This window comes from Pristiophorus japonicus, chromosome 8 (assembly GCF_044704955.1).
Source record: "Pristiophorus japonicus isolate sPriJap1 chromosome 8, sPriJap1.hap1, whole genome shotgun sequence".
Taxonomy (NCBI): Eukaryota; Metazoa; Chordata; class Chondrichthyes; family Pristiophoridae; genus Pristiophorus; species Pristiophorus japonicus.
Genome location: NC_091984.1, coordinates 167,194,901 through 167,210,357, shown reverse-complemented (window position 1 = coordinate 167,210,357; position 15,457 = coordinate 167,194,901). Strand labels below are relative to the sequence as shown.

General features: G+C 49.2%; 1 protein-coding gene across 1 annotated transcript in view; it reads left to right on the top strand.

Moving 5' to 3' along the window:
* The window catches only part of LOC139268803 (glutathione hydrolase 5 proenzyme-like), a 101,436-nt gene that overhangs the window by 39,927 nt on the left and 46,052 nt on the right, over positions 1-15,457 (top strand). Inside the window, exons 3-4 of the mRNA XM_070887517.1 lie at positions 8,721-8,810; positions 10,845-11,040. Of these exons, the coding sequence (XP_070743618.1) occupies positions 8,721-8,810; positions 10,845-11,040 (286 nt within the window). The remainder of the gene's footprint in view (positions 1-8,720; positions 8,811-10,844; positions 11,041-15,457) is intronic.

Sequence of the window (15,457 nt, the reverse complement as noted above, 5' to 3'; positions counted from 1 at the left end):
AGGGTGCGAGTCCAATATTGTTGCCCATTTTATTTTCCCAAGTTCTATTCTCAGCCCCTCAAAATCATCTTTTCTCCAATCTATTAACCTGTTTTTCATCATATTTATGTCTTTCCCAATTCTCATCTTAAAGCGTATTATATTATGATACTATTGCCTAGATGTTCCCCTACCTGCTCGGGGTAGAGGAACAAAGGGATCACGAAAAGTTTCGATACAGGTTAGCAAGGCTGTAAAAAAGCAAACCAAGCACTCGGGTTTATTTCTCGAGGTATAGAATTGAAAAGTAGGTAAGTTATGCTAAACCTGTATTGAACCTTGGTTAGACCACTCAATTTTCCCCAATGCCTTTATTTTTGGCCCTGACTACTCCAAAAACATAATTTGAAAGTTCCCGTTCTAATGTTTAAAATTGGCGCTGCACAGCCTGTCCGTTAGCTTCTGGCGGTGAAGCCTAATGTCTTTGCTGAAAAAAACGATGCCCCCCCCCTTCTGCGTATCCGTAAAAAAAAATGAAGCTTTTTACGTGACTGCTATGGGCGCGCATGCCCAGTACACCTCCCGATCTGCATTCAGCCATTTTTAAAGAGCCAGTTGTGTATGAGAACCGTGTGGGAACTTTAATTCTCAGTGGAAAAAATCGGAACTGCAATAAGTAACGTGGCTCGAGAACCAAGAATTTCTTACAAGAGGAAATAGAGGCACTGGTTACTGTAACTGAGGCCAGATGGCACGAGCTGGACACCAACAGAGGTCACATAAAAGTTTCACCAAAAGAAATGAAGAAACGCTGGAACCAAGTTGCAGAAGATTACTGTGCAATGGTGACCATCCTGAGGTCTGGAGGCCAGTGCAAAAAGAAGTGGCAGGACCTTGGTCAAGTAGTTAGTGTAAGTAATATTTTCATTTATTCACTGGAATTGCAATTGTAAATGTGACATCTGTATGTTCCACCCAGCAGAAAGACACCCTCTCTAAAAAGTTATATTTTCATCTTTGCACAGGAAGCTGGCACACAACAAAAGGGAAAGGACTCGAACAGGAGGAGGCCCGGCAAATCTGCAGCCACTGACACCTTTGGAAGAGAGGGTCGCTGCTTTGATGGGTCCTGCCTGGAGAAAAGCAACCACCACTGCACAAGCTGGGCCCATACTCGAGTGAGAGAGTAAGTCCTGCAAATTCCACATTCTGGCTTTGCTAAAAGTTAAGTACTGCGCGGGCTAGCCATGCTTCGGTTCATGGGGATGTCACCATCATCTACGCTTCGGTTAATGTAATGTGCTATCATTCATCATGGTCCTTCAAATCAGCCTGCTGCCTGTGCTGTGTGAGCCTATTCATGCCACCCACCCTGCCCCCTCCTCTGCTGCTAACCACTTGTCTGTTCTGTTATATCTTGCAGAACTTGAGGCCAACCCTGATGAGGCTGAAGCCGATGCAGAATAAGATTCAGACGAGGTCGAGCCTGAAGAGGAGAACATCTTCCAATCCCACCTTCCAGACCAAGAGCATGGGGGTGAGAGTGAGGGGTAGGAAGAAGCCCCCACTGTTGTTCTCACTCTGGAAGAGGTGCTGGTACTGCCCAATGAGTGAGTACGAGTGTTGGGACATTCCATGGTTTCACACAGTCTATGACTGTGGGTTCCAGTGGGGTGCAGCAAGCCACACCCAGGGCCCCACCGTCTGAGGCTGCGGGTCCCAGTGCGGTGCAGCGAGCCACACCCAGGGTGAGGAGAGGAAGGAGAGCTCGAAAGCGCTCTCCTGAGATGCAGGATGTAATAGATGTGGTTCAGATGTTGGCAATTAGTGGGAAGAGCACTGACCTTATGCGATCACTCCTGGTGGGTGATGAGGTATCGGGACTATCGGGAGAAGTAACAACACTCTCGCGAGAAATGGGGACACTGTCTGGCACATTAGGGATGAAATATCACAGGTAGTCGATACACTGTCGGAGAACATGAGGGAGGGAATGTTGCAGGTAGTTGAGACACTGTCTGGGCACATGAGGGAGGGAATGATGTAGGTAGCTGTTGCAATAAGGGAACACGCCCGGACCCCGCGGCTATTGATGGAATCAACTGCCACTCCCACTCCAATCTCCAGATCAACCTCTGAAGAGGCCCAAGCCGGGCCTTCCACATTCCTGCTTGCCCACGCCCCCCCATCAAGAAGTGCGCATTACCCAAGATGCTTGAAAGAATAAGCTTGGTACCAACCCGAGAAACGCTGTGCCACTGCCTACAGGCAGGGGTGGAGTCACCAAGCCTAAGCGTAGCGGGCGGTCTTGGAATAAGATGAAGGAGAGATGGGTGCAGCCTTTCTTTGCTGTTGTTGTTATTATTGTTGTTACTGTTATAAGTGATGTAAATGTACAAGTTTAAAAGTTTATGTGATCTTAAAGTTTGTAAGTGATCTTAACTGCAAACTTTAAAGTATGATACAAGAATATTTTTTATTAAAGTTAAGTTAAGTACAAACAAGTGTTAAACTTTGGAATAAAATATATTTTAAATTACAACTGAATCATTTCCATTATTTGTTCCATTATTAACACAACTTTTTGAACTAAAGAAGAAGCATTTCCATTATTTGTTCCATTAACACAACACAACATTACGGAACAGGTCCAAACAGTAAACATGGTCCATGTGGAATAGTTGCCACTGAGCCTTCAGGCAGCAAAGCGTTCACGGATGAGCTGCTGGCGCAAGGCTCGCGCAATCGTTAAAGGGGCACGAAGGCCCGCCCTCCCCCGCCGTCGTGCTCCGGGTTCAGGTAGTTGCATGGCTTCCTCCTCCTCCTCCTCGTCATCTGCATCTTCCTCATCATCAGCCACTCTGACCTCAGGTGGGTCTTCTACTACCAGCTGCTGCTGCCTCATGATGGATAAGTTGTGCAGCATGCAGCAGACAACAGTGAACTGACCGAAAATCTCAGGGGGAGTATTGCAAGTAGCCTCCGAAATGATCCAGGCATCGGAACTGCTGCTTCAAGATGCCAATGGTCCTCTCTGTTATGTATTCCCGGTCAGCTTCCGACCGGGTTATGCATGGGGCATCCTGAGCCAGGTGGCAAGGCCGTACCCTTTGTCTCCCAGCAGCCAGCTCTACCCTTCTGGCTGCTGCTGAATCATGGCCGACATAGCGTTCTCGAGTAGGATGAACGCATAATGGGTGCTCCCAGGGTATCTTGCATCAACTGCCATGATGCGATGCATGTCGTCACAGACGAGCTGCACATTCACGGAGTGGAAGCCTTTTCTGTTCCTGTACATCTTGGAATTCTCCAAAGGTGCCCGCAAGGCGATGTGGGTACAATCATTGCAGCCCTGTACCATTGGGAAGCCAGCAATCCTGGAGAAGCCCACAGCCCTGTCATGCATTGCCTGGGTGGTCATAGGGAACTTTATGGAGTCATTCCGTCGGGCATATAGTGCAGCAGTCACCTGCCGAAAGCAGATATGTGTTGCACATCCCCAGTTGTGGCCTGGAATGATCCAGATGCATAAAATGAAAGTGTAGCTGTAACCTTTACTTCAACTGACAGAGCAGTCCTCCTGATGTTTCTAGGGTACAGATCTGCTTTTACTAACTCACAGATCTCAGTTACAACTTCTTTGCGGAAACGCAGCCTTCTCACACAGTCTGCATCACTAAAGTACAGGTATGAACATCTGTCTCAATATGCCCGATGTGGGCAAGGCCTCCTGCCCATCATCCTACGTGCTCTGAGGTTCCTCAGGTGATGCTGTCTAATCAATCTTCTCCTCCACAGCACCATCATGCAGAAGCCTTGCACGAGGTATGGCATTGTCAATATTGCCCTAATAATTTAATTGTAGCTTTGCAAGAAGCTCAAAACAGCAGGACAAAGAACTCATATCTTCTTTCCTCTCTCCCCCCCCCAAGGTGGACGCCCTAGTATGGACCACACCCTGGTCTGCGCATGCGCAATAGGCTTGCTTAGAATGGGAAGCGAGTCATTCAATGAAGAAACGCAGTCAAATGCAATTGTTTAATTTTTGATGTTTTTAAAGTACCACCTCACCACCGAACGTCTCCTCACCGGGCTCGAGGGTTGGAGCGTCAGCAGGAAGAATCGGACACAGGGGCTCGGCTTACACTCCACCCCACCCCCAGGCTTCTTGTGAAGCCGAGCCCCGAGCCCCTGTGTTCGGGCGAGGGAGCGATCCTGCCGATTGACGCTCCAACCCTCGAGGCCGGTGAGGAGATGTTGGGTACTTTGAAAAAAATCAAAAATTAAACAATGGCATTTGACTTCCATTTTCTCCCTTTTTACTTTGAAAAAGTTAAGCTTCATGATGCATATTCCTTGCCTTCTTGACTTCCTCTAAAACTTCGCCTAAAAACAATGGCGTCGTTCTGCGCCGGTATTTTAATGTGCGCTGCTATTTCTTAAGTGCCCAGAAGGCTTTTTGGAGTGGTCACATACACCATGCTAGGAAAAATGTAAATGTTGACCAAACTTGCTTAAATGTGAAAAACTAGCGCAGACACCTATTATGACACAACAAAATCGTAACCTAAAAAAAATCGTACCTAACTGAGTTACGCGGCACAGAAACTTTGGGGAAACTTGGAGATTTTAATTTACTCCAAAAACAAGGTGCATGCCAAAAAAACGGCGCAGATAACTGGAGAAAATTGAGCCCTTAGAGTACTGCGTACAGTTCTGGTTGCCATATTATAAAAAGGATTATAGAGGCACTGAAGAGAGTGTAGAGAACATTTACAAGGATGATACAAGAAGTGTGAGGATATACATATCAGGAAAGAATGAACAGACAGGGTCTCTTTTCTCTTGAAAAGAGCAGGCTGGGGGTGGTGGGGGCGGGAGGGGGGGGAGTGGGGTGACCTAATAGAGGTCTTTAAAATGAAGAAAGGTTTTGTTAGAGTGGATTCAGAGAGAATGTTTCCACTTGTGGGGAAGAGCATAAATGAAGGCCATCAATATAAGATTGTCACCAAGAATTCCAATAGGGAATTCAAAAGAAAATTCTTTACCCAAAGAGTGGTGGGAATGTGAAACTCGTTACCACAGGGAGTGGTTAAAGCGAATAGTATAGATGCATTTAAAGGGAGGCGAGACAAGCATATGAGGGAGAAGGGAATAGAGGGTTATGCTGATAGAGTTAGATGAGGAAAGACGCGAGGCGGCTCGAGTGAAGCATAAACACCGGCATGGACTGGTTGGGCAAAATGGCATGTTTCCGTGTCGTATATACTATGTAATCCTATGATATGCTCATCGGGTTAGATGAAGAGTGGTAGGAGGCTTGTGTGGAGCATAAACACCGGCATAGATCCGTTGCGACATACAGTGGTAGAAATTCCTCTGGGTGGTAGCGGTAACGCATGGGCGACCTGTTATACTAACTGCCCAATATTCAGTTCTGCCGTATGTGTAGCCCACCTCACTGACTGTGTCGTGTGAACAGCCCATCTCACTGACTGTGTCGTGTGAACAGCCCATCGCACTGACTGTACTGTGTGTACAGCCCATCTCACTGACTGTGTCGTGTGAACAGCCCATCACACTGACTGTACTGTGTGTACAGCCCATCGCACTGACTGTGTCGTGTGAACAGCCCATCGCACTGACTGTACTGTGTGTACAGCCCATCTCACTGACTGTGTCGTGTGAACAGCCCATCACACTGACTGTACTGTGTGTACAGCCCATCGCACTGACTGTACTGTGTGTACAGCCCATCTCACTGACTGTGTCGTGTGTACAGCCCATCTCACTGACTGTGTCGTGTGAACAGCCCATCGCACTGACTGTACTGTGTGTACAGCCCATCTCACTGACTGTGTCGTGTGAACAGCCCATCTCACTGACTGTACTGTGTGTACAGCCCATCTCACTGACTGTGTCGTGTGTACAGCCCATCTCACTGACTGTGTCGTGTGTCTAGCCCATCTCACTGACTGCACTGTGCGTACAGCCCATCTCACTGACTGTACTGTGTGTACAGCCCATCTCACTGACTGTGTCGTGTGTACAGCCCATCTCACTGACTGTGTCGTGTGTACAGCCCATCTCACTGACAGCACTGTGTGTACAGCCCATCTCACTGACTGTACTGTGTGTACAGCCCATCTCACTGACTGTGTCGTGTGTACAGCCCATCTCACTGTCTGTGCCGTGTGTACAGCCCATCTCACTGACAGCACTGTGTGTACAGCCCATCTCACTGACTGTACCATGTGTACAGCCCATCGCACTGACTGTACCATGTGTACAGCCCATCTCACTGACTGTACCATGTGTACAGCCCATCTCACTGACTGTACCGTGTGTACAGCCCACCTCACTGACTGTACCATGTGTACAGCCCATCGCACTGACTGTACCATGTGTACAGCCCATGTCACTGACTGTGTCGTGTGAACAGCCCATCTCACTGACTGTACTGTGTGTACAGCCCATCTCACTGACTGTACTGTGTGAACAGCCCATCTCACTGACTGTGTCGTGTGTATAGCCCATCTCACTGACTGCACTGTGCGTACAGCCCATCTCACTGACTGTACTGTGTGTACAGCCCATCTCACTGACTGTGTCGTGTGTACAGCCCATCTCACTGACTGTGTCGTGTGTACAGCCCATCTCACTGACAGCACTGTGTGTACAGCCCATCTCACTGACTGTACTGTGTGTACAGCCCATCTCACTGACTGTGTCGTGTGTACAGCCCATCTCACTGACTGTACCATGTGTACAGCCCATCTCACTGACAGCACTGTGTGTACAGCCCACCTCACTGACTGTACCATGTGTACAGCCCATCGCACTGACTGTACCATGTGTACAGCCCATGTCACTGACTGTGTCGTGTGAACAGCCCATCTCACTGACTGTACTGTGTGTACAGCCCATCTCACTGACTGTACTGTGTGAACAGCCCATCTCACTGACTGTGTCGTGTGAACAGCCCACCTCACTGACTGTGTCGTGTGAACAGCCCACCTCACTGACTGTACTGTGTGTACAGCCCATCTCACTGACTGTGTCGTGTGAACAGCCCATCTCACTGACTGTGTCGTGTGAACAGCCCATCTCACTGACTGTGTCGTGTGAACAGCCCATCTCACTGACTGTACCATGTGTACAGCCCATCTCACTGACTGTGTCGTGTGAACAGCCCATCTCACTGACTGTACCATGTGTACAGCCCATCTCATTGACTGTACCGTGTGTACAGCCCATGTCACTGACTGTACCGTGTGAACAGCCCATCTCACTGACTGTACCGTGTGTACAGCCCATCTCACTGACTGTGTCGTGTGTATAGCCCATCTCACTGACTGCACTGTGCGTACAGCCCATCTCACTGACTGTACTGTGTGTACAGCCCATCTCACTGACTGTGTCGTGTGTACAGCCCATCTCACTGACTGTGTCATGTGTACAGCCCATCTCACTGACAGCACTGTGTGTACAGCCCATCTCACTGACTGTACCATGTGTACAGCCCATCGCACTGACTGTACCATGTGTACAGCCCATCTCACTGACTGTACCATGTGTACAGCCCATCTCACTGACTGTACCGTGTGTACAGCCCATCTCACTGACTGTACCATGTCTACAGCCCATCTCACTGACTGTATTTTGTGAACAGCCCATCTCACTGACTGTACCATGTGTACAGCCCACCTCACTGACTGTGTCGTGTGAACAGCCCACCTCACTGTACCATGTGTACAGCCCATCGCACTGACTGTACCATGTGTACAGCCCATGTCACTGACTGTGTCGTGTGAACAGCCCATCTCACTGACTGTACTGTGTGTACAGCCCATCTCACTGACTGTACTGTGTGAACAGCCCATCTCACTGACTGTGTCGTGTGAACAGCCCACCTCACTGACTGTGTCGTGTGAACAGCCCACCTCACTGACTGTACTGTGTGTACAGCCCATCTCACTGACTGTGTCGTGTGAACAGCCCATCTCACTGACTGTGTCGTGTGAACAGCCCATCTCACTGACTGTGTCGTGTGAACAGCCCATCTCACTGACTGTACCATGTGTACAGCCCATCTCACTGACTGTGTCGTGTGAACAGCCCATCTCACTGACTGTACCATGTGTACAGCCCATCTCACTGACTGTACCGTGTGTACAGCCCATCTCACTGACTGTACCGTGTGAACAGCCCATCTCACTGACTGTACCGTGTGTACAGTCCATCTCACTGACTGTACCGTGTGTACAGCCCATCTCACTGACTGTACCGTGTGAACAGCCCATCTCACTGACTGTACCGTGTGTACAGCCCATCTCACTGACTGTACGGTGTGTACAGCCCATCTCACTGACTGTACCGTGTGAACAGCCCATCTCACTGACTGTACCGTGTGTACAGCCCATCTCACTGACTGTACCATGTGTACAGCCCATCTCACTGACTGTACTGTGTGTACAGCCCACCTCACTGACTGTACTGTGTGTACAGCCCATCTCACTGACTGTACCGTGTGTACAGCCCATCTCACTGACTGTACCGTGTGTACAGCCCACCTCACTGACTGTGTCGTGTGAACAGCCCATCTCACTCTCACTGACTGTACGGTGTGTACAGCCCATCTCACTGACTCTACGGTGTGTACAGCCCATCGCACTGACTGTACTGTGTGTACAGCCTATCGCACTAACTGTAATGTGTGTAACACCTGTTTCCTCCTTCAGACCGTGTGACAATGATTAATGCCAGAGAGGTTGTCCCACTGAAGCTGAAGCCAAGTTCACTCACTGGGTGTGGTCCTTATCCGTTGCCAGGTAATAAAAACACTGATAATAGAAATCTGATGTTGACGCAGGCATAAGGCTGATTCCAGTGGTAGGATCCTCTTCCCCCTCAAGGCGCTGTTAGGCGGGGGAGAGAGTGGCGGCAAGGGAGGGAGTAGGGTGGGGATGGGGGTGGTTTGGAGGTAAATGAGGCAGAAAGGGAGGAGTAGAGTGGGGCGGGGAGGGAGGATGGGCTGGGAGGAGCGGGGGAGGGAGAGAGGATGGACAGGGAAAGGGAGGAGGATGGGGGAGAGAGAGGAGGGTGGAGGTATTGGATGAGGGTAGGAGAGGGAGGGAGGAGGGATACGATAGGGTGGGGGAGGGAGGGAGGTGGGTAGGGGAAGGGAGGAGGTTGGGGGAAGAGAGGGAGAGAGGAGGGTGGAGGTATTGGATGAGGGTGGGGGAGGGAGCGAGGAGGGATAGGATAGGGTGGGGGAGGGAGGGAGGCGGGTGGGGGAAGGGAGGGAGAGAGGAGGGTGGAGGTATTGGATGAGAGTGGGGGAAGGAGGAGGGTATGGGAGGGAGAAGTGTGGGGGAGGGAGGGAGGCGGGTGGGGGAAGGGAGGGAGAGAGGAGGGTGGAGGTATTGGATGAGAGTGGGGGAAGGAGGAGGGTATGGGAGGGAGAAGTGTGGGGGAAGGGAGGGAGGCGGTTGGGGGAAGGGAGGGAGGAGGGTGGGGCAGGATTATGGTCTGGATTTTTTTTGTGGCCACCCTGCTCCTCCAGTCTCCACAAAAATAAGTATGAACAATTTCTGCGGCCGTGTTTTAAATTGTCTCCATCGGTCCCTTGAAGGCCTCAAGGTTGGACAGCTTAATGCCTGGTACATATGGCTAAATGTGTGTGGCTCATACTATGCCCACTGGCACCTGACAGTCCCAAACGGGGTCCTTCTCGCTAGGCCTGTCAATTTGTACATTTAATTATCGTTATGCCTGTTTCAGACAGGTGGGCTGCTCACCCATTGATGGGCTCGCCTGACATTTGTATCAGATGGGCTTTGGTCATCAATGGGGTGGCCAAGGTGCCCCTCCCCCACGTCTCTAACGACCCCCAACAGCTAGCCACCTGTTTTTCAGGCGAGAAACGAGCAGCCAGAATTTGAAAATCGTCCCCTCTGTGTCTACGTATTTCAAAATAAGTAATTTGTGAAGATGTGCACCCAAATCAGGGCTCAACCAGCCAAACTGGTGGGATTAATGTTTGCCTGTCTGTAGGCTGTGAGGCTCGTACAGTCCCAGGAACATGACTCACAGCACATAACTACCCCAACATCGGCAGCTATTGGAAACCTACTGCAGGAAGGCCAGTGGATGGCTGGTGTGGTAAATAGACGAATGTCACAATGGTGCAGTAGAGGTTGCTGTTATGAGATTGGAACTGGAGCACATTGCTGAAGCACAGCAGAGGAGCTTTGCTCTGCATCTAACCTGTGCTGACTTGTTTGAGGGGCCAGTGCACAGGGAGCTTTACTGTGTATAGGTAATTAAAGCCGCATCATAGCTCAGAGGATTTACTGTGCCTGACGGTCTGAGGCAAGGTGAACACACAATTAGTAAAGAAAGGAGAGAAATACTTCAAAATGAGAGGGTTCAGAGACCGATGGTGTACCCTATCGCTGCACTGCCCTTTTCGTTCCAAGACCCAGGTTCAGCCCACACTCATAGAATGAAAGTCTCCTCTGTGTACAATATCAATGATAACAACTTGCATCTTTAACACAGTAAAATGTCCCAAGGTGTTTCACAGAAGCGTTATCAGACAAAAATTGATACTGAGCCAAAGGAGACATTAAGACAGGTGACCAAACGCTTGGTCAAACGAGATATAAGGAGCATCTTAAAGATGCAGAGAGGGGGGAACGAGGCAGAGAGGTTTATGGAGGGAATTGATGTGTGTCAGGACAGGGCAGCAGTCTTTGGTTGTTCTGTTTATTCAGTTCAGCAATTTTAATAAATTATTAAGTATGGCTTGCCTCCAATATGTTAAGTATTAGAGTGATGTGTGTATGTGAATTGTGCATCAGGTCCAGGTACCCAGTGGATTGCTGTGCCAGGGGAACTGCAAGGTTACTGGGAAGCACACAAGCGATTTGGGAAATTACCCTGGAAATCCCTGTTTGAACCTTCAATACAACTTGCTGAAGAAGGATTCCGATCTCCACAGTTTTTAAGAACACTTCTACAAAAGCTGGATCCCTTCAGAAAAAATGAATCACTACGGTAAGTAAAGGGCCCTGCACCAGGGAGTCTGCCTGCAGCTAATTTCATAAACAGCACTGAGACAGTCCGAGTTATCCCACAATGCTCAATACTTGGGAAAAGCTCTTACAACAATAACTTACATTTATTTAGTGCCTTTAACACAGTAAAATGTCCCAAAGCGCGTGACAGCAACCATTACCAGATAAAGACTGACACTGAGCCACATAAGAAGATATTAGGACAGGTGACCAAAAGCTTGGTCATTGAGGTAGGTTTTAAGGAGCATCTTAAAGGAGAAGAGGTAGAGATTTAGGGAGGGAATTGCAGAGCTTCGGGCCTAGGTAACAGAAGGTATGACCACCAATGATGGAGCGATGAAAATTGGGGCTGCTCAAGAGGCCAGAATTGGAGGAGTGCAGTGATCTCGGAGGGTTGTAAAGCTGGAGGGGGTTACAGAGATAGGGAGCAGTTTCACTGCTCAATGAAACAGAACTTGATCCACTTGTAAAGTGCAAAACAGTTGCTCACACAATACTTTAATGCCTATAGAACACTCTAGAATGAAACTCAAAGGAATAATTTTAACTCATTTCACTGGTGACAGGCTAGCTGTTTTCAAAAAATCCTCTGTCTGAAATTGATAGTCGAGGCACCTCCTTTGTTCCAGGAGCTCTCTAGGGCACTGAAGTCAGCACAGTCTGGCATCAGGGAAAGGGTGCCTGCACTGCATGCCCATAGCTCCCCATTTTATCTGTAGATTCGAGAGGGATCAAGGATGCACCTTGTGTATACAGTAGAAAGGAGTTTGGATTGAAAGATAGCAGTTACTGTTCCATAGGCCCACTCTCACTCACTCCTTCACCGCTAATTCGGACATGCTTTTGGTTTTCTGCGGGAGCCCCTTTGACCAGATTTCTCGGTAAATTAGTAAAATACTTTTTTTTAAAAATCTACTTGAACAAATTAAGGGAAAGTAATCTTTTACACCGTTAATGGCACAGTATCATGTATCATATATACCAACACCTTGTTCTGCCAGAGGGACAAGTACAAGGCATTGTGGCAACACCCTCGCTCCAAGCACTGGCACCTGCTCGACTACGTCATCGTTTGAGCAAGGGATCGCAAGGACATGCGCATAACCCGCGCCATGACAGGAGCCAACGACTGCTGGACGGACCACTGCCTAATCCATTCCGTCATTAACATCAACGTAGCCCCAAAGCAACGATGGCAACAGAAGCAGTGCCGCAGAAAAATCAACGCTGGGGCACTCAAAGACTAAAAGAGCCCAAACAGCCAGCGCCTCACTACCAACCTGGCGACCCTTAATGACCCCGGTACCATCTCAGCAAATCCACAGCGCCTGGGCTGCCCTCCGGGCCACTGTAACCAGTGCCTGCGAAGAGATGCTCGGTCACTCAACCAGGAAACACCAGGAGTGGTTTGATGAGAATGACCAGGAGATCCAAGAGCTAATAAACCGTAAACGCAGGGCATTTAAGAACATAAGAAATAGGAGCAGGAGTAGGCCATAAGGCTCCTCGAGCCAGCTCCGCCATTTCTGAACTTAAAACAACATCCCAACTCGGGAACAACAAAGCAGCTCTACAGACGGCTTAAGGCCGAGATCCAACAAAAAACCTGCGACCTAAAGAATAGATGGTGGGTGGAGAAAGCACAGGATATTCAGCAGCTGGCCGACAGCCATGATGTGCGAGGATTCTTCACTGCAGTCAAGTCCACCTACAGCCCAAGCACCCAAGGTCCCACCCCACTGCTGGCCAAGAACGGGGAGACACTCATCAAGGAAACCGAGGCAGTCAGGACCCGCTGGAAGGAGCACTTCAAAGATTTCCTTAATCGAGACTCTGCCTTTGACAAGAGTGTCCTCGACTCCAATCCAAAGCATGCAACCCGCCACCATCTCAGCAAAACCCCAGCCCTGCACGAGGTAGAAAAGGCCATCCATTAGCTCAAGGACAACAAGGCATTGGGAGCAGATGGAATCCCCGCTGAGGCACTGAAGTATGGTGGAGAAGCACTATTGCCACGAATGCATGACCTCATCTCTCTTAGCTGGAAGGAGGAGAGCATGCCAGGAGATCTCAGAGATGCCGTAATCGTGACCATCTTTAAAAAAGGGGACAAGTCCAACAGCGGCAACTACAGAGGAATCTCCCTGTTGTCGGCCACTGGGAAAGTCATCGCTAGAATCCTCCTCAACCGTCTTCTCCCTGTGGTTGAGGAGCTCCTCCCGGAGTCATAGTGTGGACTCCGTCCACTACGGGGTACAACGGACATGATCTTCGCCGCGCGACAACTGCAAGAGAAATGCAGAGAACAGCACCAACCCTTGTACATGGCCTTCTTTGACCTTACAAAAGCCTTTGACACTATCAACCGCGAGGGACCATGGAGCATCGTCCTGCGTTTCGGCTGCCCCCAAAAGTTTGTCGCCACCCTCTGTCTGCTCCACGACGACATGCAAGCCGTGATCCTGACCAATAGATTCAACACAGATCCAATCCACATCCAGACCAGGGTCAAGCAGAGTTGCGTCATCGCGCCAACCCTCTTCTCGATCTTCCTCGCTGCAATGCTCTAACTCACGCTCAACAAGTTTCCCGCTGGAGTGGAACTAAACCATAGAACCAGTGGGAACCTATTCAACCATCGTCACTTCCAGCCTAGATCCAAGACCGTCCCATCCTTTGTCATCGAACTACATTACGCTTGCGTCTGCGCACATTCAGAGGCTGAACTCCAAGCCATTGTCAACATCTTCAGCGAGGCATACAAAAGTATGGGCCTTACACTAAACATCCATAAGTCAAAGGTCCTCCACCAACCTGACCCCGCCTCACAGCACTGCCCCCCAGTCATCAAGATCCACAACGTGGCCTTGGACAAAGTGGACCTCTTTCCATACCTCGGGAGCCTATTATCAGCAAGGGCGGACATCGATGATGAGGTCCAACACCATCTCCAGTGTGCTAATGCAGCCTTCGGTCGCCTGAGGAAGAGAGTGTTCGAAGATCAGTCCCTCAAATCTGGCACCAACCTTATGGTCTACAGGGCTGTAGTGATACCCACCCTCCTGTATGGCTCAGAGACATGGACCATATAAAGTAGACACCTCAAATTGCTGGAGAAATGCCACCAACGATGTCTCCGCAAGATACTGCAAATCCCCTGGGAGGATAGACACACCAATGTTAGTGTTCTCGATCAGGCCAACATCCCAGCATCGAAGCACTGACCACACTCGACCAGCTCCGTTGGGCGGGACACATTGTCCGTATGTCTGACACAAGAGACTCCCTAAGCAAGTGTTCTATTCGGAACTCCTACACGGCAAGCGATCCCCAAGTGGGCAGAGAAAACATTTCAAGGACACCCTTAAAGCCTCCTTGATAAAGTGCAACATCCCCACCAACACCTGGGAATCCCTGGTCAAAGACCGCCCTAAGTGGAGGAAGTGCATCCGGGAGGGTGCTGAGCACCTCGAGTCTTATCGCCGAGAGCATGCAGAAATCAAGCGCAGGCAGCGGAAGGAACATGCGGCAAACCAGACTCCCCACCCATCCTTTCCTTCAACGAACGTCTGTCCCACCTGTGACAGAGACTGTAATTTCAATATTGCACTGAGAACTCACTCTTAGAGTGGAAGCATGTCTTCCTCGATTTTGAGGGACTGCCTATGATGATGTTATACATCGCTAACAGCACAGTAAATCTCCTTCTACTCTGCTCCAACAAAGTGTTTCAATTCCTGACTCAGAGGAATCTCCTTTAAAGATAGAGGGCTAGAACCTCCACTTTTTTTGCCTGTTTAACACCCACTTAACGCCCATTTTACCGCTGAAATGACATATAGGGCCCAACTTTCCACATGATTTGCGTCTGATTTTTAGGAGCAACTGGTGGAGAATGGACTATCTTAGAAATCGCAATTCTCCACATTTTTTTTTCTGCAGTTCTAGTCAGTTAGAACAGTTCCACTTTGGAACAGAATTTTTTCTTCAAAAGGGGGCGTGTCCGGCCACTGACGCCTGGTTTCAAAGTTTCCACAGTGAAAACGTACTCCAAACTAACTTAGAATGGAGCAAGTGAAGATTTTTGTAGAACTGAAAAAACCTGTTCTACACATTAAAAAATCAGGCGCAGGTTACAAATTAGGCGTCTTGAACGAGGGGGGAAGGGGGGGGAGGGGGGGGGAAGGGAAATCATTAAATTGTACAATAAATCCTTAGTTATACTTATACAAATATTATACAAATAAATCCAACCTGAATAAAAATTTATAAGCAAAGAAAAGATTAAATAAACCATGTTCCTACCTGTGTGAAAGTTCTTCAGGCAGGCCTTTAGGAAGCGGTTTGCCGTCGAGACCGAAGGCTGAACGGGCCGGGCCCGAGATTTCGGGCAGGGC